The sequence below is a fragment of the Jaculus jaculus genome, chromosome 3 (assembly GCF_020740685.1).
Source record: "Jaculus jaculus isolate mJacJac1 chromosome 3, mJacJac1.mat.Y.cur, whole genome shotgun sequence".
Lineage (NCBI taxonomy): Eukaryota > Metazoa > Chordata > Mammalia > Rodentia > Dipodidae > Jaculus > Jaculus jaculus.
Genome location: NC_059104.1, coordinates 142,753,937 through 142,779,661, shown reverse-complemented (window position 1 = coordinate 142,779,661; position 25,725 = coordinate 142,753,937). Strand labels below are relative to the sequence as shown.

At 46.7% G+C, this 25,725-nt stretch overlaps 1 protein-coding gene across 3 annotated transcripts in view; it reads left to right on the top strand.

The window, feature by feature from the left end:
- St8sia2 (ST8 alpha-N-acetyl-neuraminide alpha-2,8-sialyltransferase 2) overlaps positions 1-17,107 on the top strand; it is a 74,883-nt gene extending 57,776 nt beyond the window's left edge. For all 3 annotated transcript variants that reach the window (XM_045145287.1, XM_045145286.1, XM_004658165.2), the window contains one exon: positions 12,751-17,107. In XM_045145287.1, the coding sequence (XP_045001222.1) occupies positions 12,751-13,036 (286 nt within the window). In that variant the 3' untranslated portion in view covers positions 13,037-17,107. The remainder of the gene's footprint in view (positions 1-12,750) is intronic.
- The last annotated feature ends 8,618 nt before the right edge of the window (positions 17,108-25,725 follow it).

Here is a 25,725-nt window from a genome sequence, read left to right as displayed (position 1 = left end):
TGTCTGGTAGGATCCCATTTAAAGAACCACACTTGCTTCTTCAGTGCCAGGCTGGAAAGGAAGCAGAGTAGACATTGAAAACTTGAAAGGTTTGGGGAGAGAAGGCTCCAGGAAGCATGAGAACCATCTTCATTCATTCAACAGTACTCATCAGACACCTAAAGACTCCAGGGTGCTTTGTGCTGATGAAATACAGCCCTCGAGGGACTTAGAGACTGGGCCTGTGAGGCTCCTGGTATACAAAAGGCTTGGGAGGGGAATCTTCAGGAAGTCAGATTCCATCTGGATACCAGCAAGAATATACCAACACCTTAGATTCTCTGAAACTAGCAATGGCTCCTTTGGGAAATGGTGAATTCAGCATGCTTGTTGATGTCCAGGGAACAGTGAATGCTCCTTCTTGGAGCCATGAAGAGGGAAATTCGCTTAAACTACAGAAGTTAATTGTCTGAAAACAATAGACTGGTCACTGAAAATTAAGAGGTCATCAGGACTGTGGCTGCTCTGTCTCTGCCCCTCCCCTGGGCCACACACAGCTTCCTGCAAGCTCACATGACATTTTCCCTGCATAACTACCTATCCAGACTGCCCCATTTATAATGGCATGAGTCACATCAGATTAAAACTCACCACAATTTCCATGTGGTTGCTGCTGTGAAGACCTGACTCCAAATAAAATTATATATCAAGATGCTGGGGGCCAGAGAAATGGCATAGTGGTAAAGGCACTTGCCTGTGAAGCCTAAGGACCCAGGTTCCATTCCCCAGTACCCATGCAGGCCAGATGCACAAGGTGGCGCACACATCTGGAGTTCATTTGCAGTAGCTTGAGGTCCTGGAATACCCATTCTCTCTGTATCTGCCTCTTTCTCTCTCTTCCTTCATTCCTCTCTATCTCAAATAAATAAAATACTTAAATAAAAGTTCCTGGTAGTTAGGAGGTCAACTAACAAATGTGAGGGACGTAATTCCACCCACAACAGCTGGTTGTCCTACTCTGTTTCAACACATCAGGGCAGAATATTGTGCCGCCCACTGCATGTGTACCAGCTTCCAGCCCAGCCTAGGCAGTGATCTGGGCATTACGAGGAGCACAGTGCAGGGCCCAGCAGCTGGTAGAGCCCAGTCTCATGTGCCAACAAAGCTCTGGCCTGAGCAGCTCTCCCAGAGGCTTTGCCAGCCTGTAGAGTGGCTCAGCGCCTTGGCTGGCTCTTGGCCAGGGAAGAGCAAAAAAGGGAAAAGATAGCAAGGCAAGTCATGTGGTACAGGGAGTGGGAAGCTGGTGGGCAGCTGCTCATGAATGGCTCTAATTCAATTACAACTACAGAGATTGTGGCCCACTGAGAGGGCCATTCCTTGGGCAGGATGGCAGCCCACAGCCCAGGGCAGAGACCATGAATTGGTGTCTAATTAGGCACCAGGGGGAGCCTTGTCTCAGGATGGCACTGATTCAGCTTGCCTCCTGCCAGGGATGAAGGGGCCAGATCAGTGGAGGAGGCCCATTGCCTGTCACAGGGAGCAGAAGCCTGTGGGCCATGGAGCAGACCAGGTGAGAGGAGGCAGCAGCTGATGGGTCCCTCCAGGCATGCATCCCAGCCCTGAATGTACATCCTAAACACTACAGCCCCTTCTTGCTAGTTCCAGCCTGTTCCAATGGACAGGGCATGAGGGGAACTAGACTTACCCTTCTGGAAATGTGTTCAATGGAGAAAAAAAGGGAGGAATGGCTTCAAGATTGAGGCAAATTCAGCTACTGTCATTTGTTCATTTTTTAAATATATTTTTAAGTTTATTTATTTATTTGCAAGAAAGAGAAAGGCTATGGATGTGCCAGGGCCTCCCGCCACTGCAAACAAACTTCAGGTGAATGCACCACTTTCTGCTTCTGTCTTTATATGGGTACTAGGAAATTGAACCCTGGTCATTAGGATTTGCAGGCAATTGCCTTAACTACTGAGCCATCTCTCCAGCCCAACATTTGTTCATTGTTAATAAATTCTGTGTATATGTGTGTCTGTGTGTGTCTCTCTCTCTCTATATATATATATATAATATGTAGAAAGAGCGCAGTATGTGTGGTATGTGTGTGTGCACCCCATGTGCACTCATCTCCCTCTTCCACCTTATTTCCTTGAGGCAGGACCTCTTAATAAACTTGGAGCTCAGGCCATTTTTCAGTTAGACTGGCTGATCAGCAAGCCTCAGCCATCCTGTCTTCACCCTTCTCTGGGGTTATGAGCATGTGCGGCCACTCTTAGCTTTTTTATGTGTGTGCTGGGGATCAAACTCAGGTCCTGCAAGCACTCTTACCCACTGAGCCATCTCCCTGGACCTTCTTTATGTACTTTTTAAAATATATTTTTTAAATTTATTTATATATATGAGAGAGATAAAAAAAAAATGGGCACGCCAGGGCCTCCAGCCACTACAAATGAACTCCAGATGCACATGCCCCCTTGTGCATCTGGCTTGTGTGGGTCCTGGGGAATTGAACTGGGGTCCCTTGGATTTGCAGGCAACTGCCTTAACCGCTAAGCCATCTTCTCCAGCACCTCTTATGTATTTTTTAAATAGCAGTGTGCCTAGTGCAAAGAACTATCCAAACTGTGTGAAAAGCTTTGAGGTGAAGAACAGGCTATACCCCATGCCTCTCATCTTCCCCCACAGAGGCAGCCTAGGAAGCCGGCTTTCTGTAGGCATGTGTCCCTCAAGAAATATCTCTTTTTACATATAAAGGAATCTGTGTTGGCTTGTCCCTAGCTAAATTCTAGACATCATTCCATATGGGCACACACCACCTTGTGGTCCCCCACGGCTGCCTGGCCCTCCTCCATGTATCTAGCCCATCACCTATGTAAGCAGAAGCCTTTGTTTCCAGACATTTGCTGCGGTAAGCAAGGTTACGTCACTCACTCACGATGGGCTCTCCAAGCATATCTTCATCTACAGGCTTGCTCTTCTGAACTGTCTTTGCTAGAAAGGGAGATGGATACATGCCTTGTTAATTCTTAGAGATGTTGCCAAATTGCCCTCTCTAGAGGCATGTACCAATTTACTTTCACCTATGATTATTGAAAATGCCTGCTTTCCCGTCACTTCTCCAAAAGATGTATTATCAACATTTGTTATCTTTACCAATCCAGCAGGGGGAAGAAAAGGCATCTGATTATTGTATGAAATTAGATTATTGTTTTGATTACAAGCAAGGTTGACTCTAATTTGCTTGTTTGGAGTGGCATTGATTTCAACTCCAGGATCTAGCCACAAGGTTTAAGCTACAACAGATCATTTTGCTGGGCCACTGGTCCTCTAGGGTAATTCCTAGTCATGAGTAGTAGTCTCTCCCCACCTGAGGTACCCACGCTGTAACTGGAGGAGCCCATCAAATAACCAGGGTCATATTGCTTTCAAGGGTCATGTTGGCCTGCCCTTCACATGTGCAAACCTGGTGGCTGCCTTTGGGTGTGTCCAACCTATAACCTGCAGGTCCCAGGGAGCCAAGGATAGCTGTGGATGTGGAACAACCCAAAATTCATACACATACTTAACCAGTATATTTTTCGTGATTTTTTTTTTGTAACTCAATTGCATGGTCCTCAAACATGAACTTTATATAGATTACAATGTCGTGTTGCGATGTAGAAAGGTTGGATAAAAGCTGAGGATATAGCTCATTCAGTAAAGTACTTACCTTGAAAGTGTGAGAACCTGAGTTCAAGTCCAGTACCCACCTAAAATGCTAAGTTAGTGACGCACACCTGTAATCCTCGCACTGAGGAAAAAGATCCCTGGAGTGCTCACAGCTCCAAAGTACAGCTGAATTCGTGAGCTCGCAGCCAATGAAGGATGCTGTCTCAAAACAAAAACTACATACAGATAAGCACACATCTCTCTCTCTCTCTCTCTCTCTCTCTCTCTCTCTCTTTCTCTCTCTCTCTCTCTCTCTCTCTCTCTCTCTCTCTCTCTCTCTCTCACACACACACACACACACACACACACACACGAAAGAAGGTTTTACCTGCCTGGAAGCTGGGTGGGTCCCTTCACTTCCCTGTCCATACCCATTCCGTGGCCCACCAGACTGCTTGCCAGTTTTCACTAATTTGTGAAGTACTCGCTTCGCACATGCCCTATACTAGGACAGAAACAGAAGGTCAACAGACTTCCTTGCAGAATTTAGGAGTGCAGGGTAGAAAATAGCAAACAAGTGTACTGTGGGTAGATCAGCATACAAGACAAAACTCACCCAGGGAGGTCCCCAAGGCTTCAGCAGCAGGTGACATGGCAGCTGAGACCACAGGAAAGGATGGCTGGCTGAGAGCACATGGGAGGGACTTGGGGAAAAAAAAAAAAAAAGACCAAGAAGCTGTTCGTGGCAGTGGGGTGGTGCCTACTGGTTGGTAAGAGAGATTAGCAGGCCTAGACTGCAAGGGCATGGCCAGTCTGCCCGTGGGCATTGCCCTTTATCCTATGGACTTCTGGGGTCATTGGAGTGCTTTTGCCACCTTGGTCATATCTGACATGAGCATGAACTAGAACATGGGTGTTGTAGTTAATTTCTCATTGCTGGGACCCTCACCTGACCAGAAGCAACTTATGGTAGGAAAGAGGTTGTTTTAGGCTTACAGATTCCTGGGGAAGCTTCATCATGATGGAAGAGGCCATCTCACTTCATCATGCACCCACAGCAGAGACAAAAGCCAGAACTAGCAGGTGCAGCTGACTCTGAACATACAAGGCTATACTCAAAACCTGACCCAAGGGACACACCTCCTCCAGGAGGAAATTTAATCCTGAACATCTGAGGCTATGGGGACATTGCATTCAAACCACCAGAATGGGTACACATGAACCTGGCGAGCAGGCCATCAGAAAGCGTCCACTGGCATCCTGGTGGCTTCACAAATCTTGACAATGGCCCCAAATTCCAAGATAAAAGCCACCGCTTTCCATCATGCAAAGTCTCACCAGATAGCTGTGGACTGGGCAACCCTTGGGTCTGGGCTGGAGATGCTGATGTAGAAGGCCTGGAAAGTTGTAGCCAGTGATTTCCAATCCATGCTCTGCTGCTCATCTCCTCATACCAAGTGTCACCAAGTGTCCCCTGAACAACTCCCTAAGGGACTTTACTATTCCTCAACGCATTATAAGCTCTATCCCACAGTGTCACTAGCTTCTCAGAGAAAGACTTTTGTCCCCTCTCTGACAGAGATTGCCACTAGCCTCACCACATCCTGTGCCCAAGAATCCAGCAAGAGGGAGGTACATTCTGTAAAGATAGCTTTGGCAATCCTCACCGATTGTCATCCATGCTCATAAAATACAGTGCCTAATTGTCACAGCGATTGGGGCGGCCAGTCTGAAAAATAATTACTGCTTTCTTTGAGATTGCTTTGCCTTCTAATTAAAATCTCAAGACTGGGATATTAAAGGTGCATTGTCAATACAACATTCTGGATACACCCAGCTAACCTCATTGGGAAAGGCAAAATTAATTAGTTTGGGTTTTAACACCCAGCTGTTATCCCAAGGAAAGAAATAGTCTACGAGTCAGCTGCACACATAGTCTCTAAATTGCCAGAACGACTGAGGAGACAGGAAATCGACAGTGATTTGTTCCTGCATAACTCAGTCAGCTTCCATTACAAAGTGCTCATTAAACGGAGCCCCACTCCACCCTGTGTCCCCATCATACATCGCTCAAGAGTTCTTGTTTACCTATACAGGCTTATTTCCAGATGAGGTATGAAGAAGATTCCACCACCTGAGAGCCATTAAGTTCTCCAGCTATACTGGAACCCTGTGTGCTATTAACACCTTTTCCCAGTTAGTGATTCTGGGTAGAAAAGCTTGTAGTCAGTCTGAAAGGCTGGGTGATCTGCTCCTGTCTCTGGTGGCCACTGTTACATATGCTGCTAGCTTCCCTTCTTCTACACCTGCCCCTTTTTGACAATTCCATTTAGCAGGATATTTGTGGAGCAGAGCTCTAGGTGGGATTACAGTAATAAAACCCAAGTCCCAGTGTTAGAACACAGCAGAAGTTTCTTTCTCTTTCTCGCCAAGTGTGATGGGAATTGTCCAGGGCTGTCTTCCAATCAGTGCTTCACGGATCTAGCCAATCCATTTTAGCAGAAGGCTTTGAAGTTTTGCAAGTCAGCAGAAGAGAAAGTGGGAGGAGCTGCATTTGGTACATCCTATGGGTCAGGGTTGGCCATGCGACCCCAGCTGAATTGCAAGGATGCTAGGAGGTGCAGAGGATGACATGGAGCGTTTGGGAAACACTCTGGTCGTGGCACAGAGCATTGGGGACAGCATGCCCAGAACCAAATGCCTCTGAGTGCTACAAAAGGATGCAAGGCATGGCCCCTCTCCTGGGGATACCCCAGTAATTTCACATGAGAGGCCACCCCACCTGATAATGAATTATCTGCCCCAGCTGCAAAGCACAGTGCAAGGAGTGGCACAAAGCTCACGGCAGTCAGGTAGTGGGGAGTCGCAGGATGAGCCAGGGAGGAGGAGCAGGCAGGACAAAGGAATCTTTCCAGAAAGGTGTGATACACATGCTTAATTTGGCAGTGGCGGGGAGAGTTCACCCAGGGGACATGTGAGGAAAAGCAACTCACACTCCATTGTGAGCAAGGTACTTGGATGTCTCATCATTGATTAAATTCTTCTCTCTCCCTTTCTGGGCATAGCACTCCTGGTCTGAAAAAAAAAATTCATTTTTGAAAGCCTTCCCCTGCTACGGCCTTACTATAAGAAAATAAACAAATCACAAATCCCTGTATGACATTTGGCCAGTGTTAGTTCAGGCAATAAGCATCAGCGAGCCTGCATGCAGGATGCCACTGGTGACTCACATGTCCCTGGATAATATCAGCTACAGCCACAGCCACAGCCATGTCACCCAGACCCTGACCCATGCAGAACTTCCACAGAGTGAAAAATGCCCCAGAAGCAAAGGTCAGCAAATCTACATTTTGTACCGAAGCTCTATCAAACCATCTGCTCCTGCTCCAGAAAATCACCCTGTTCAGGCAGCCACGTTTTCCTCTATACACGAAAGAGGAGGACAAATTTATCCAGAAAGCCTGTGTATTAACTATATACCTATTCTGTTTGACTCACACAATAAGGCCTCACATTTTATTAAAAAAAAAAAAAAAACACATTGCCAAGGGGAGGCTGGGGAGAAAGATCAGTGTATGAAGTACTTGCCACACAAACATGAGGACCTGAGTCCACATTCCCCTAGCACCCATGTAAAGCCAGGCGTGGCATGGCTAGACTTGCCTGTAATCTCAGCAGTGGGAGGTGGAGACAGGGTCCCTAGGGCTTGCAGGCTGGCTAGTCTAGCTGAATTGATGAACTCTGGGTTTAATAAGAGACACTGCCTCAAGAAAACGGGGTGGAAAGTAACTGTTACACACACATGCTTGCACACCTGTACATACACATGCACCCATACACATATGAAAATGCACATACACCATGCATGTATACAAATATATGCATATAAGTGTAGATACATACATGGGGAGGGTTGTTGGAATCTAAGGCCTTATGCATGCTGGGCAAGTACTCCACCACTGAACATCTTCAGAGCCCTAAAATATTAGTTGCCAACATTCAAAAATTTGGAGAATTTGAATGCTCTCAAAAAAATGAGTTGGCAACATTTAAAAATTTGGAGAATTTGAATGCTCTCAAAAAAATAGTTGGCGACATTTAAAAATTTGGAGAATTTGAATGCTTTCAAAAAATACTTGCCAACATTTAAAATTTTGGAGAATTTGAATGCTTTCAAAAATTTTGGAAAATCTTGATGCCCATCACACAGGACAGCAATAAACTTGGCCATTCCCAGAGATGCCATAGCCACCACCACTCCTTGTTGCTTGGCAACACTGAGGCCAGGCATTGATTTTCCTTACACTCGCCCCCAACTCCAAGCTTTCTCTGTTATACCCATGACCAGGCTGCAGGCTGGGTGAGATCTCCAGGCCCAGTTGCCTTTAAATCCTACAGCTATTCATTGCATTTGCTCTTTCTGTCCCCTACCTTTATGTTTTCTCCAAATATATCCAAGTCTTGGATTTCCTTCTGAAGATTCACCTCCCAGTCAGAGTGACGACTGCACATTTGAGTTCCAGGTGAAGGGATCAAAATTCCAGAGTTGGGGCTCTGCCTGGGTGTAGGATTCAGGTATCTCATAAACTCCTGTCCTCGGTGAAGCCTAAGCTGAGAACCTGTACATTGTAGCTGAAAGCACAAAGGACTAGCTTAGGTGGGGGTAAGCTTCCTATTACAGGATACAGGTAAATCAAGGGAGATGAGTACTTTGCCAGGATGTGTAGAAGGGATCTGCTGGGAGTCTTCTCTTCTTTACACCCCCCTGCCTTTGTTCCCCAATCTCACCTCCCCCAAAGTTTGGCACCTAGCCCTGATGAGCATAGGAAGTGCTAAGTGTCCAGGGAGCTCCAACCTCAGCATCAAGCATCCCCAGGCCAGCACCTTGCTTCCTGTGTGTCAGCCGATGACTAAACAGGTAGCCACCTGGGCAGTCCCAGCATCCTGGTACGATTGCATTAGACCAGTCACTTTTTGACAACCCTTGGGACATGTGGTCCTATGTGAATCCTGCCTGGGTCAGCTCCTCCTTCTTCTAGGAAAGATGCAGGAGAAACCTCATATTAGAGGAGCCAGACACAGAGGGTGTCAGTGCCCCCTCTGTCTATATTCTGGGAAGCGGGGCAGGCATACAAGGCTGCATCCCTGGAACCAAACATAAGGGTCTCCAGCTACTAAGAGATATTGACCAACCCATCCTGAACCCCAGTAAGATTTGTCACACAAGTCACACACCTCACATTCTCAAAAGTTTTCTTAGAAACAAATAGCATCCCATACCATTCTCCTACTTAGCTCATAGAAAATTAGGCATAGCGTGTGGGACTCAAGTATAAGAGGGGGTTAGGTTAAGCACATGCCCCTCTTCCAATAGCATCCTTTCCCCTGTCTAATTCTTCAGCAGTCCTGGTCCCTTAGCCAGAGATGCTTAAAGAAATGAGCATCTAGGAGCCATCTAGGCATATCAGGAAAGGTATGCATGCACACCGTCAATCTATGAGACCTTAGCACCCATGGAATAGACCTAATGTAAAGGAGACCCCAACTATAGCCCAGAGACCAGGGGAAGCTGTATAAAATACCACAAGACATTATAAAACTGTGGCCATTGGTTCTGAGGTGGTGGGTGCAGTGTGGGGAGACCTGACGCTGGAAATGCAGCAGAGACAGGTCTTGCAGAGTTTGTTTGGCATGTGGAACTGGATTGCATCTGGAGCACAGAGAGGTTTCTGAAAGAGAGGATTGAACGACAGTGGAAGCCATCACCATAGAAACTTCCCAACAGCACACGGAAGAAATGGTCAAGGCCTGCAGTATGTCCACAGACTCTTTCTCCTTACCAGTTTTTAGTCATAGTGTGTTTACACTGACCCAAACTATTGTGCCATTCTCTGTCTTTGTGCCTTCATCTGATTGCCCTGCTGGAAAATCCAGGTGCTAGGGAAACTTTTAGGTCCAGGAAAAAGTGCCAGGAACAGTGTCTCTAAATGACAGACTTATGGAATAGCTGTAGGTGTCCAAAGGGCCACCTAGGAGGTTTCCACTGTGTCTGGGAGAATCACATTCACACTGGCCTTCAGCAAAGTGTAGAGCTACATTCAGATCACACCAAAAAGAGCTGTGGATGCACGGATCCTCAAGATGCCTTCCATTTGACCAGAGATGCCATAACTCACTGAAATGACATGGATTATTAGGCATTTGTCACCTTGGCTGATGCAGACCAGTGCTTCCTCCAAACCAGGAAGCAAAGACATCTATGGTTGAGTCTGGAATGCTCTGTGGCTTTCCTTTTGGGGGGCAAAAAGAAGGGGGTTCTGTTAGGTAAAGCAAGACATTCTTGTTTTAATGGACTCCTCTAGGAAGTCTGCCCCTTCTCACCCCAAACCTCTAGCTAAAAGCACAAATACAAAAGAATACAAAAACCAAAAGCTTCATCCTTCAGTAATTGATAATTTTGGATCTAGCATACTTCCACTTCCAGGATGAACTTAATTGACACATTTGATTATAAATCACATACGTCACTGTGCTACGCCAGCCTTGCTTTCAGTTGGAGAATGAGCATTCACATCATTGGAAATGTGAACCAGTGGAAGAGGATAACACAGAGATTGTTTGAGGGAAGAAATATTGGACTGTAACTGGTTTAGAGACACAGTGGCCAAGACTCTGTTGTCAAGTATCAAACCTTTCCATCAGTGCATATGCATTGCCTTTAAAGGAATTCAGCCAAGAGTGAGTGTAGCTTTTACAATGTATAAATAAAAAGGTTTGGGCCACTTATTCTGAGTGAGCTCTAAATCCATGCAGTAGAAGGCAGGAATTGGACGTTTTCTCATTCCTGGAGAAATTTCTAGATTGTCTTGGAATGTTGGAACCTGGTGGATGTCTTAGAGGTATCTAAGCTATGTCCTATCATCTCATGAGTATGAGAACTTGGGTCCAGCAAGGAGAAGTGGCTTTCTCAAAGGCACACAGAGATACTTGGCAACAGGGCCATCTGAGTTATCCACCTTCCTCCTCTGAGCCTGTTTCCTAGTCTGGAATACAGATGCTCCCTTCACTATGATTGTGGCTAAGGTACATAGAGGCCTCGGTCTGGAACCCTCTCTGAACTTCTCTGTGTTTCCTCCCATGATCCTTTTTGTGTGTTGTGTTTGTGTGCATGTTCATGTAAGTACTTATGCAAATGAAGGCTACACATATATATGTGTTTGTGCATAAGGAGACTATCAGCCTTTTTTTGAGCCTCAGGAACCATCTACCTCAGTCTCTCACTGGCCTGAAGTTCACCATGTGGGCTAGACTGGCTATCCAGCAAGTCTGAATGTACCACCTGTCTCTGTCCCCCCAGTGATGATATTCCAAGTACATGCCATCACACCCAGCTTTTTTACATGGGCTCTGGGGCTCCAACTCAAGTCTTTATGTTTGCATAGCAAGGACTTTACCAACTGAGCCACCTCCCTAGTCCTCTCATAAGTCTTTGACAGAGTCCTAGATTTCCTACGCAAGGTGGATGACATAATGGATTGGCAAGAGGCTTTTTGAGAGAGAGGGAGAGAAGGGGAAGAAGGGAGGAAGAGACAGAGGGAAAAAAAAAGCAGATAGAGGGGCTGGAGAGATGACCTAGTGGTTAGGCACTTGCCTGTAAAGCCTAAGGACCCAGGTTTGAGGCTTGATTCCCCAGGGCCCACATAAGCCAGATGAACAAGGTGGCACATGCATCTGGAGTTCATTTGCAGTGGCTGGAGGCCCTGGTGCACCCATTCTCTGCCTCTTTCTCTCTCTATCACTCTCAAATAAATAAATAAAAATATTAAAAAAAAAAAAGCAGATAGAGAGAGGGAATGGATATGCCAGGACCTCTAGCCACCGCAAACTCCAGATGCATGTGACACCTTGTGTATCTGGTTTTCGCGGGTACTGGGGAATTGAACCTGAATCTTTAGGTTTCACAAGTAAGTACATTAATACCACCAAGCTATCTCTCAAGCCCCAACAGGTTTTGAGAAGAAAGAAATGTAAGCAGAATTCAGGCTCATAACCCAGACCACTCTTGAGGGACCATTGGCTCTGCAGAGAAGTCACACACCTAGGTTGAGAAATCACCTCCTTCAGAGAGAGGGACTCCTATGAGCAAGAATAGTAAGGAAGTCCAGCTAATAGTGACCAGGAAAAGAGGAATGATTGCCTTCAAGGGAAAGAATAGTGCACTGTGTGCAAAACAGTGGACACTGCAGGAAAACATACTTTACCAGAGGTCAGGTCCAAACCTGACCAGTCCATGTGTGTTATTGGTGGCGTTTTCATGCTATAACATCGTGGCAGTCAGGTGGTCGCAAATGAAGCCATGTGGTTTCAAAGCCAACAATACTGGTCATTTGACCCTTTCCAGAAGAGCTCTATCCTTTCTGCTTCAGCTGTCAGTGGACTTTAATTTAAGGCAAGACACATGGATGATTTGGGGCATCCCATTTGTTTGTCTGTGCTCCATTCTGCAACTGCTGTAAGGCCAGACTTGTCTTGAGGGTCCATAGAATCTCGTATGGGAAAATGCCCACCCATGGTGTGGTCCAGTTACTTAATGAATACTGGGTCTTCTGAGAAGGGAGCCTGGATTCCGTGACTTGTCGCCTAGAGTGGCAAGAGATAGGCTGCTGGGCAGAATGAAAGTTTCCTCTTTCTGGAGGATTCACAAACTCACATTTCTTTCTCTTTTTTTCACATGTATGTGTGTGTGTGATGTTCATGCAAGGGCATGTGTGTTCACATGTGTGTGAACTTATGCATACAGATATTTGAGCAGGCCAGAAGTTAACATTGGGAATATTCATTCCTCCATTACTTTCCACCTTATTTACTGAGGCAGGTGATCTCTCAATTCAACCCAGAGCTCCCCAATTCCGCCAGTCTAGCTAGCCAGCTTGCCCTGTGAATTACCTGTTTCTACCTCCTGAGCACTAGACCTCGCTAGCCAGCCAGCATTTACGCTAGGGATCCAAACTCTATTCCTCATGCTTAGGCAGCAAGCTCTTTCTCCACTGAGCCATCTCCCCAACCCCATTACATTTTTTTTTTTTTTAGTTTCTTGTCTAACTTCTGATTTTCTTTCAGATACTGGCTGACCAACAAAGTCCACATCAAAAGACCCACCACTGGCCTCTTGATGTATACCCTGGCCACACGCTTCTGCAGTCAGATCTACCTCTATGGCTTCTGGCCCTTTCCACTGGATCAGAACCAGAACCCCGTCAAATACCACTACTATGATAGCCTCAAGTATGGCTACACCTCCCAGGCCAGCCCTCACACCATGCCCTTGGAATTCAAGGCCCTGAAGAGCCTGCATGAGCAGGGGGCATTGAAACTGACTGTCGGCCAGTGTGATGGAGCCACGTAAGGTGGGCAGCCTATGAGACTCAGTGGCTCACATTTCCTGCCAGCTACACCACAGGCAGATGGGAGTCGGGGTGGCACAAACAATAGAACAAGCAGGCTAGTGGTTTTCTTTGTTAAAGTGTAAAACAGTGACCAGAATATATATATCTATACCTGCATATATATATTGACCTGAGTATTTATAACTGTGTGGTGTTCATCTAGCATTAGGCAGATAAGCCACAGGAAGAAAGTGTGGAGAACCCACCTGAGTCAGGTGGAGATTCATTCCATCTTTGGGGGCAAAAGGACTTGACATGCAAAGAAGCCAGTCCCATGACTTTGGGTGACAACCCACCTCCTGGGTTGGAGGGATCTTTGGGCTCATGGATGAATGGAGAGCCACCTGTTGTCAGCTGCCCCAAACCTCTGGAATATATGGATTCTGGGTAGCCCAGACCCAGAGAGGACAGCTTGATCCAGTCTAAAACAGTGCTGTTCATGGAGGAGAGAGATGTTGGAGAGTTCAGCTGGGCAAAAGAGCACAAGGAAACCAAGTGGCAGAGGCCACAGCAGAGCTGAGGGCCTTGTTCCCTGAATTTGGAGGGTGACTGCCCAAGGGTCAAGCCATGGGTGGCACACATGTCCTAGACAAGCCTTAACAGCTATGGGAGAGAAGGCTGGAGGGGACATGATGGACAGCCCATAGTCTGGCTGAGCAAACACCACCAAGAGGTAGAGTGTTCTAAATCATGGTTTCATGGTTTTGAAACCTTAAGACATCCTTCTAGGGGTTCACACCACCCCAGAAAAAGTCAGAAGAGTATCTAAAATGTGGTCATCGTGTTGGGTGTTCTTGAAAGCAAACGAGGCCCATTGGAGAGGAAGCAGCCCTGGGACTTAACCCTCCAGGTTAGCCTTCACCCTGTACGTTAGGATGTCACGCGAGGGACTCTGCTGTCTCCCCTGCCACCAGGAAGGTGCAGCAGAAGCTTGAAAGAGCACACACAGTCTGACAAAAGTCATCTTGTCTGAACATTCAGGATTGCCTTGCTAGGTGCCTGACAGAGCCCCAGAGCAGGAGACCTAAACAATGTGCAGTGTCTACGGCACTCTCTGCGGCCATTCCGTTTGCTCTCTGCATTCCGCGCACTGCAGCCACTCCGCTGTGTCCACGTCACTTTCTTGTCACTGTTCCATCTCGATGGTCACACTTGCTCACACCAGGCTCTAAAACTGAGGCTTTCAGCTCTTCGGGGAGAGATCCCAAAGTCCATCCCGCACCCACACTCATCAACCCTCACCTCCCTCCGGAGATAAGGATTGCAGAGTCTTTACAAAACCTCCTTTTCCCCCTACTAAGAGTCATACTTTAGACTTTTTTTTTCCTTAGAATATCCCAAAACTCAATGTCATTCCAAATACCGACCATAGTCTCCAGGGGAAATCTGGGCTCCATGCCAATAACATAAGGACTGTAGTCATGGGTTGCATGCAGCAAAGCATTAGCCAGCTTGACTTGTTAGATGCATTCCCTCACCTGATAAATAATAGTGTTTTAAAACATGTTTAAAAGATAAGTGAAAAACCATTATCTTGAAGGTGAAGAGAGCTAAAGAAAGTAATCACGATCTGTTCCTGAGCATATGAGACCAGACATAATTAATCAATGGCAATTCAGAACAGAGCATTTACTCTAAATTAGCAGCTGATAGGAAGCCAGTGGAGACAATGGAGGGACACCTAGGACTGTTAACCCCACCCCACGTACGGCCTCTCAAGCCCCCAAACAGCATCACAACAGTACATCGCTGCCTTTCCCCCTTTGTTCTTGTTTGTTGCAGCTTGGAGCCTGAGATGTGGGATTCACATTATAGAACATTTTAAATATCCACAACCCTAATAGACTTAGTGGGAGCTGAATGGTTTGACCTCCTCATGAGCAGTAGAAATAATTCACATCATATTTTATATGTCCACAGATCCTTTCATCTTGAAGCTCTCGAAGGCTCTAGAAGACATTTAACTTCTAAAGCTTGCAGTGTCCCAGAGGTTGGGTTACCATTAGGATCTTGGTGGATTTGTGAAGGTCTTAAATGCCAGGACATCCCATGGGGAATCTTAAGGAAAGCCCAGGTGTAGGTCCTGAAGTTGGGTCTGAGCTCTGTCCACCATGCCAGCACCCTCTTCCTGCAGGGGAGCTAGAGCACCAGAAGTCTAACTGGACTTAGGCAGGCTATAACTCAGAGACCAGCACCCATAACTCAGCGGGTCCTAAACTACCAAAACACTCCGGCTGTGTAATGGCAGGTCCCTTGGCTTTCCCTCCATCCTTGTTCTTCTGCATCTGGACATACAGTCAGGAGTCAAGCGTCCTTTGCCACCTATCTAGAGCTCACTTGGAGCTGGGTTCCGCTGGAGTCTCTAACACAGGCTGTCTGGCCTTGGCTGGCCCTGGCAAGGTACAGCCTGTACAGTTATCCTGACTGCTGCCACCTTATTCCATACAGTCAGGTGTGCCATTGGCCTCCTCCAGCCTCCTCTGCTGTTGGCTGTCAGATCTCCATTCTACCCACCTAAGCCCCTCAGACCTCCATTTGTCTCAAGCCTAATTGGCCCATGCTCAGCTTCCTTTACTAAAGAGAAGGCAAATCGCCTTATCTGACATGAGCTCTCTCCTCAGAATATATTGCCTCAGAATCTCGGACTCTTCCCTCCTCCTTCACCCTTTTCCTCCTGTTTCGGGTGTCATCTGTTCTCGGGCCAGAGACCTTTTCCTAGGTTCCTCTCTGCCCCTCTATCCATCAGCTCATGCTCGCTGTACTCACCTGGTCTCTGGTAGCCTCTTTACCACCAGACCTTGGCAGGGTCCCCAGTTCCAGGCTGTTCAGTCCCCCTGACCACACCTCAGTGACCTCACCCAGCCTGATCCTGGGACCAGCATCTCAGTGCTCTCATGTGTGAGCCTGCAAGGCCTTCCTCACTGCCATGCTCTACAGTGAGTCCTCCTGAGTACCCCCTGGCCCTTGCTGTCCAAGACACCATGTTCTTACAGTTCTCTCCATCCCTTCCCAACCCTTCATGACAAATTATTTATATATTTATTTATGTATTTATTAGATATTTATTGGCATTCCTGCCTTGACCTGAAAAAAAGGAACCAAGGTAGAGCTGCCCATTATCCCTCTCCCCTTCTTCCTGCTCCACAATACAGCATCCTTCCAATGGGCTCCTCTCCTCAGGCCCTACACACCCCATCAGCAGCCCCGTGCCTTATTTCAGACCCAATTACCACCTTGCTAAGAATACTCTTCACCCTTGTCAGCTGTTACACCCACTCCCCAGCTCCAGTCTCAGATGGCACACTGCTTACTGGCCACACCCTATCTCTTCTGGTGAAGCTGAGGAGAAAATCTTTCTCCTCTTCCTCTGCAACCCTTTATTTCCCTTTGGGACACCTGTTATCCTCTTAACCACACATTCTGGGACCCCAAGATGATCTGTGACTTTTATTCTACGTGCTACCCCATTACTTCCTCCTACTGGCACCAACTCCACCTCCTCACTTATCTCTTGGACCACTTTGCAACAATCTCCTCTCCCAGATTTTCTCTGAGCTTGCTTCAACATTTGCCAGCTCTTCATAACCCTAAATACAGTCCCCTGGCCCAAAAAGCACCCAATCAGGTCCTATTACATCCTGCACTGGCCAATTGAGAAGAGTCACCACTTTGGAAAGAGGCATCATGTTTCCTGCCTCTGTGCCTTTGGCCTTGCAGTTCTCATCCCCTGGATTGCTCTTGAGTTTCCTCCAAGGCCTATGCGTAGACCACATCTTTCATGAAGCCCTCCCTGATCCACCAACTGCTGGGATCTCTCCCTCCACTGAACCACCGTAGCACTTTATTTGTACCTTTCTCATGGCACTTACCATATTCTGCCTTGTATTATAGTAATTTGTGCACTTGTCCTTTGACTGTACTTAGACTGTAAGCTCGCCAAGGGCAGGCACCGTTTTATTCATCTGTATCCATTACAGCACTAGGCGTGGTGCATAGCACACAATTGCTCAATAAATGTTTGTTGGATTTAATCCTTTATGTCTGTAGAGGCCTTTATAACTAATGAAGTCATTTTGCATCAATAAATATCATAAGGACTTCAAAAAAGTGGGTTGTTCCAAAGCAGATAAAACTATTTCCAGGAGGCTAGAGAGACAACTTAGCAGATAAGGCATTTGCCGGCAAAGCAAAAGGATCCTGGACCGATTCTCCAGATTCCATGTAACCCAGATGCACATGGTGGCACATGCATCTGGAGGTCGTTTACAGTGGCTTAGAGGCCCTGGTGTGCACCCATTCTCTCTCTCTCTCTCTCTCTCTCTCTCTCTCTCTCTCTCTCTCTCTCTCTCTCTTCCTCCCTCTCTCCCTCTCTGTTTCTAATAAATAAATACAAGTAAAACCTTAAAAAAAAAAAAAACTTTCCATTGTAGAGGTCATAAATCGGAGGCATGAAGCCTCCTAGCTTAAATGTGAAATTTTCACACTGGTCTTATCTTCACGCTAGGACTCATTTTTTCTGTTAATCCATGCACTCGAATCATTGTAAACTAAAAGCTGACCTTAGCTGAGCACAGGCCTGGCTGCCCCAGGTCTCACCATCCTAGGGCCAACATCAGTGTGAACCACAGCACATTTACCCATCAACTCAGGCAGAATCTCACGCATTTCTGGGGAAGAACAAAAGCTATTTAGGTTTTCTCAGGCCTGGAGGGTAGAGCTGTAGGTCCTCATCCATCATCCCCGCTGCTGTTGTCGCAGGGTAGGAAACCAGCCATCCAGATGGCAGAGAGGCCAACCGCTCCAAGGGGCTGCTACTTGATGAATCTCTTCATGCCTAATTAAGGCTCCCTTTGCACAATGAATGGAACATGGACGGTTATTGATGCTGGTCAGATGGGACTCCAGACATGCATGCTGCCTCATGAATGCCCTTAACAGCACCCCACTCAACAGCCTGCCCCCACTGACTGTCTCTCACAAGCCCTTGTGGACGCCACCTTCCTTTCACCCATCCTTTCACCTCCCTTCTCCCAAGCTCTCCCCTCGATGATCCCAAAGAGCTGAATGACATCTCTGCTTCTGGGCACCTAAGCCCTGACCTGGAGCATACTGAAATGGTAGCCTGGAGGCATGGTGGATGAGGCATTCCAGGCCATTCCTCAGGAAAGCAAAAACAAAAAAACAAAAACAAAAACAAAAAAACAAATGGGCTTCTGTTCTGGTGGTGGGCCATGCACAACAATGGGAGGTTTCCATGGTTACCATCCAGAAGCAGTGTTTTAGTTGCCTTTCGGCTTTATGAGGAGCATAGTTTAATTTACATTCTTAGCAGTCCAGGCAGCAAGGCAATTTCCACACATGGTGCAGATGCAGCACCCCCCCCACACACACACACACATTACCACCGGATATACAGTTTGTCTAGAATCACCCTACTTGCCTCTAGTGAATGTCCAAGAGTGCCACCCAGTCAGGACACTAAGGGTTTTTGTGGTCTTTCTCCAATGTCCTCACCAAGTCCTCAGCCATTCTGCCTTCCCCTGTAAGGAATCTAGCATATTAAATGAGGCTCCCAAGGGGCTGTGAGAAAAGTTCAAATGCATCCATTCAAGAAAACAGTTTCAAACCTTAAAGAGCGGGCTATGGAGCCCAATGAATAAAACAATTGCTACACACACCTAAGTACCTGAGTATGATCCCCATTGCCCATGGCAAACCCAGAAACTGGGGCGGGCTTCTGTAATCCTAGCATGCCAACAGCAAGAGAAGTGGAGACAGGACAATTTCCCAGAATCTCTCAGATCAACTAGCCTGACAAACACAGCAGTGAACAAGGAACAGCAAGAGACCCTGCTTCAAATGTGGTGGAAGAGCAGGACCTAGTCCAGAAAGTTATCCTTTGACATCCACACACAGACGCACTGTGGCACATGCACACCTGAACTCAAACACATGAGCGCACTCACAGAAAAAATTTGTTTAAAAGTTTTTTAAAAAATGTTAAAGAGGCTTCCACAAAGCCAGTGCAGAACCAGCTAGGAGTAGCCAATCTTTGGGGAATTATTGGGACATGAGGAATCCGCAGCCATGAAGCAGGAAGATTATTACTCCACCGCCTGCGTGAACCAGAGCACAGCAGGAGGAACACAAGCGCTCATGCATCAAGCTGGGCTAAGTCAAGTCAAGGCTGGTCCAGTACAGTACTCTCCCATGTAGCTCCTAGTGTTTGCTAAGATGAGGCTGTGAAGGAGGAGCTGCCGGGTGGTTGGCACCCAGCTCTCTGCTCAGCGGGACCATCGGTGGAAGTCGGATCTGTGGGGAAGACACCAGGTGCGCTGATCCGCCCAAGGAGAGGCGGAATCGTGCTGTCTCATTCCAGCTGCCAAGGTTGCCCCATGTGCTGCTCAGTTGCACGTTCTCCAGGGACCACTACCGAGACCCACTTCCTGAAACCCCACAACCTCATCCATGACAGCCCCTGGGAGGTTTCTGGTTTCTAAGAGCTCCTCCCGAGATTTCAGGCTTGGCTCCATGCTGTGTGGTGGCTGGGCTGCTGCTGCCAGTCTGGACGGAGGTGTGCTCATAGCAGCGACGGCCCGACGTTGCCTCCGCTCTTCCCAGCTCCGAGCGGACAGGGCCTTTGTCCCGCGGCTCGCTGAGGTGCTCCCGCAGCTGGAGCTGTGCCTGGCTCTAAGTAAGCACTTCAAAGGCTTTCATTAAATGAACAAAAGAATGAGGGCAGGATATTTGAGTGTGTGAGTACTTTGAAAGAAGATGTGCAGTCCACTGACCCTCGGAATGGGAAGGAATCAAACCTCACAGGAGAACACCAGGACTTCTAAAGGAATAGGAATTATTCCCACTTTCTTGTCTTGACTATGCATTCTGAACACTGTGTGAAATGTTTTCTGTTAGCGTTCTTTCGCTGTAGCAAAACACCTTAGAAAGAGACACAGTGTCTTTAAGCTCACGGTTGCCAGTTTCAGTCTTTGTTCACTTGAACACATTGCTTTTGGGATGAGCAAAGGACATCATGGAAGAGAGCACATGGCAAAGGAAAACCACTGGCTCATAGTGGGCAGGAAAGTGAAAGAAAGAGAATCAGAATACCATATCCCCTTCAAGGGCACACCCCCAATGACCTAAAAGCTCTCCACTGAGCCCCATCTCCAAGGGTCCATCACCTCCCAAAAGCAGCATTGGTTGATGACTAAGCCTTTAACACATGGACCTCTGGAGGACATTTAAGAGCCAGACCATAGAGCATTCTATAATGGGGGCTGAGGAGATGGCTCCGTGTTTAAAGTGGTTGCTATGCAAGCATAAGGACCTGTGAGAGCAGATCCCCAACATCTATGTAGAAGTGGGGTAATAGCGGCCTATAACCCCAACCTTGGGTTGGTAGAGATAGAAAAATCCCTCAGGCTTGCTGGATAGCTAGTCTAGCCAAATTGGTAAGCTCCAAGTTTAATGAGAGACCGTGACTGGAAAAAATAATGAGGAAGCCAGGAGTGGTGGTACACGTCTTTAGTCTGAGCACTCAGGAAGCTGAGGTAGTCTGATCACTGAGTTCAAAGCCAGACTGGGGCTATAGAGTAAGTTCCAGATTAACCTTGGCTAGAGTGAGACTCTACCTCAAAAAAAAACTAATAATAATGATGGTGGTGATGTGACAAGCAACTAAGGAATATACTCAACATTAACTTCAAGCCTCTACACATGTACATGATTTTGATTAGCCCTCCTTCCACCTTTCCTCTACTCAATCTCTTCCCCTGACCTGACTTTGGGCCTTTTACCCCCATTAATCTATTCCTCTACTTGTATATATATAATACCATCCTATTAAGTACCCACACACATACCAGCATATTCATATGCATACCACACATATATGCACACAAAAGTCAATAAGTACAATACAAAAGAACTTTCTATAATATTTATCCTCAAAAAGCTCTGTGTAGTGTGATTTCACAGATTAGGTAACTGAGGTTCTCAGAGATTAAAAATTTGTTCAAGAAGCCAAAGCTCATGAGCATATGGTTTGATGACACCACTAATACTGTTCACGCCAACCCAGCCAAAGTCCCTGAGGGCCAGTCAATTCTATCAAGTCTCAAACACCTGGTCCTTTTGTGAGCCTATGAGCCTATGCTAAAGAGGAACTCATTCTCTCCCTGCCCAAGCTCCTCACAGGCAGCACCCTGCCTTGGTTCTTCCTGTTGGTGCAAGAGATATAGATTCAGAACACATCTGTGTTAAAGGGTTTTCTTGCCATTTTTTTTTTGTTGTTGTTATAGTTGCTCCTAGTCAACCATTCCCACTCTGACCCCCTGAGATCACTAGTTCTCGCTCTGCATTCAAGTCCGTTCCAATGGCCAGGGCCCTACTTGGGTATTAAATATTTTGTATATCACTAGACAAGAAAATAGAGAAGGCAGGAAGGCTATTTGGATGTTTGGAGCATGAGGCAGGACACCAGAGCCTGCTTCTGTTGGCATTTCAGTGGTAGACATGCTTGGAAAAAGCTTTCCTTTCTTGTTTTCCACAGACACGTATTTGACCCAAGGCAGATGTTCTGTGTAGCTCATGACAGCACAAATCGTGAATTCAATTATGAGAGCATTGAAAGGCACAAGGAAAAGAGCATTTTCTGACAATGTGTCAGGTCTGGTAACAGGCGAAAGAACACCTTCAATAGTATCTGCAGCACCCAGAGAAAGACCAGGATCAAGACCTGAAGGAGAAGCAGAGAGGCAGAAGCCAGGGAGGAGCCAGTGATCACCACCTAGTTTATTGTGTACTGACTAGATGAGGTGTGGCACAGACTCATTCTTGCCTCAGAGCCATCCCCTTTCTGTAGATGACATTATATTCTTATTCCATTACAAAGACAATGAGGTAAAGAGGTTTGCTATCTTACTCCAAGCCAAAACCCTAGGAAGAAGATGAAGTACGGTTTACATCCAAGCCCTCATGGTCCCAAAGTGGTGCATGAAGCCTTTAAGCTTCACTTGGTCTTACCACCAGGGCCCCAGGGCCTCGGCCTTGGCCAGGGAATGATGTAGCCAGTTCCCACAGTTCTGTTCCCACATGGGGTCTCAGCTCCCAGCCCTCTTGCCTCCCTTTATCCCTCTCCCCCACCCCAGGCCCATCAAGCAGAAACGCTCATTAGCTCACTGCCAGTGACAGGCTGTAGCTGCACAGCCCCAGGCCTCCAGGCTACAGCTGCTATTTTTTGAACTTGGCAGGAAGCTGAATATCTTCCTCTGGGGACAATGGTCACATGGCTCAGTGTTTGGGGATAGAACTGGGTGGGGGCTGGCAAATCAGAGACTGCAGGGGAAAATGTGGAAGTTCCCTCTGGCAGAGACCAGGCTGGAAACAAGATCTGAAACCAAAAAGCCAAGGTTAGAAGGAAGAGCTGGAAACTGTTCCACTCAGGACTCTTGCTCCAATAGCATACCTCAACATTAAATATTTCCATGGCTGGAGAGATGGCTCAGCAGTTAGAGGCACTTGCTTACTAAGCCTGATGACCCAGATTCAATTCCCTACCACACACATATGAAAATGGGAGTATATTTGTAGTGGCAAGAGGCCCTCACACATCCATACTCTCTTTTGTCTATTTCTCAAATAAATTTTAAGAAGTCAAAACATAAAAGCCAAGCCAGGTGTGGTGGCACATACTTTTAATCCCAGCACTCAGGGAGGCAGAGGTAGGAGGATCACCATGAATTCAAAGCCACCCTGAGACTATATCGTGAATTCCAGGTCAGCCTGGGCTAGAGTGAGACACTATCTTGAACAACAAAAAATAAATAAATAAATGTCATACCATAGCAAGAAAATGGCCTTTTCCAGCTATCCTTTACACCATAAAAACCAGGACATTAGATGACACAAGGCCTGCCCCCGACTCCTCAATTCCTGCCTTCCATAACTGTGTCTGGTTTGGAAGTTCATCTTGACAACCTGAAGCTGTCTACCACAGTTCCCAATGCAGCAGTGTTCAGGGGTGAAGTTCTTAGAAGGTAACTGGATCACAAGAGCTGGCCTCATGAATGAATCACCCCATCTGTGGATTCAATGGGCTATTCAAATATAGTGGAAACTTTAGGAGGTGTGGCCTAGTTAAAGGAATTAGGATATATTACTGAAGAATACTTCTTGTCCCCAGTCCTATCCTCTCTCTCTTTTTAGACTTCCTGACCCCATTAAAGAGGCCTCTCCTCAAAAAAAGTAAAGCGAGATAAAGGAGCCTCTTCTCCCAATGCCACATTATTCTATTCATAATGACCCCAAAGCAACTGGGCCAACCAGAGACTGAAACTTTGAAACAACAAGCCAGAAATGGGCTTTTGTGCCATTAAGTTGACTTCTCTCAGGTATTTTGTGACAGCAATGGAAAAACTAACACATCACTTCATTGTATCCTCATGTGACAGAGAGACAGAGGCAAACTTTTATATCTGTTTTTATAAGGCCACTGATCCCATCAGAAATGTTAGACACCCTTCTCATGACTTAATGCCTCCTGAAGACCCTTACTGCCTAATAATACTATATTGGCATTTGTATTTCAACACTTAAGTTTTATTAGGACAGGAATATTCAGTCCATGGAAATCTCTTTATGTACAAGCTATGGGGTTAATCAACTGTTCTCTGATTCAATATTAGGCCCACTCAGTGGGAGGGAATTCCTCCCTGGTACTGAGAACCAAGTCAAACGCCTATGGCTTGGAAGGTCATAGACCATAGAGGAAAGCCTCCACTGTTCTTGGAATAAAAGGGGAAGTTATGTACGCCGAAAGTCTTCTAAATATCTGTGTTTAGCCCCTTTAGTCCATGCTACTCTCACTCTTGGTTAGAGAATCTGATGTTTACAGATGGCAGCAAATACAGGGAGACCATAGACCCATAGGCATGACAAAAAAGGAAAGTCAACTGCCTATCACAAGACAAGTCATCTCTGTAACATCTACCAGTGCCCATGAAGCACTGCCAAAGAAATGGAAGATTAAATGTGAATGCTGCTCTCACTGATGCTCTGAGAACTTCCTCCAGGGAGATGGCAGTAGACATTAAGGAGCCTCAAAACTCATCAAAGCAGAAAATCAGAGGCTACTGTGAGCTCAACACCAAAGGAGACTTATAGCATGCCTTCCAAGGCTCGGGGAACATTGTGGAAGAGGAGGCAGAATGAATGTGGAGACCACAAGGTGGGAAGGAGTATTTTGAGGTACTGTTCTCCCCATAGAGACAGAGTGGTGCATTCATGACCCCACAGTGAATACTGATAACCCTATTGAGGAGGGCCTTCAGTGGAACAGGACTGGGGGAGAGGGAACATATGTGTATAACTGGATGGGAGCATGACCATTAGGGAGTGTGTTAACTTGATAAAGTTCTGAATTAAAAAAAAAAAGAAAAAGAAATGTGTAAACATTTACTTACCAAACAGGGGATTGTCCACTAGGTGTCATGGTGCGTGGGCATTCTGTCCTAGCTCTTGCAGGGCTCACAGTCCAGTGGTGGGTACAGGGGAGGGAAAACAGATAAGTGCTATAGCACTGACATGGATGTTGTAGAAACATGAGAGAGATGGGGGAAAGGAGCGGAGGTAGGGAAAGAGAGAGAGAACAAAACTAGTGGACTGAATTCATGTGCCCGCGCACACAGCTCTCCTGTCCTCTTCAGAAACATGCAACATAAAGGAAGAGTGCAGCCTGAGCCCTCTGAGCTTCACACCCTACCCTCAGAATTGGCACTCTTCCATCCCTCTAGCTCCCTGCAGCACACACTCAGTGCTCAACCCGCACCAGCGAGTCACCTCAGGATCAGAGAAAGTGTTTGTGTGCATACTGAAGAATGTCTACTTCCATTTGTTCATCCAAATTAACCAGCTTGAGAGGCAGCAGTAAACCCACACCATCTCTGGACATCACAGAAACATAGTCTCAATCTCAGAAAGTGCAGAGCTAATGTGCGGAATGGTGCAGCATAGTCAACAGAATGAATGACAGGGAAAAGTGTCAGTTCAGAGGAGGATTCACAGAGGAAATGACAGTTGTACAGGGCTTTGAAGAAGGAGTCGGGCTTTTATAGTTACACGTTGACTCTCTACTCCCTCTCAGAAAGATCTACCCTCCTTGGTGGTAGTCGGGGGGGTGGGGAGGGAGAGAACAGGAAAACAAATGAAGCCATTGGCCACCACACTGCTGCTAATTCCCATTGATTTCCAGATGCCACCATGGGAATAAACCGTGCTACCACCTGACCATTCTCCCCTCTAGATCATCATGATATAGCAGATTAAGTCATCTGGAGAATAAGACCCTTGTCCCATGAAGAGTAGTCTCGGGCATCGCAGGGATGGGGGACAAGCAGGTGTCTTCCTAGCATACATGAGGTTTGTCCTCTGCTCATGGTGTTCTGGCCCAAGCCTATCCCTCATGCCCTCAACCTCTTTGCACCACACCTTCCCTCAAGGTATGGACAGAGAGACTTCAATGCTGCAGACTGTTTCCCTGGTTTGCCTTCAGCTCTTATTGTAATACCAGTCAGCAGGCTGTCTTTGAGAACGTGCTGCCATTTCTCAGGATGTCAACTGCATAGTCTGTTGAAGGTTTACGTCTCTT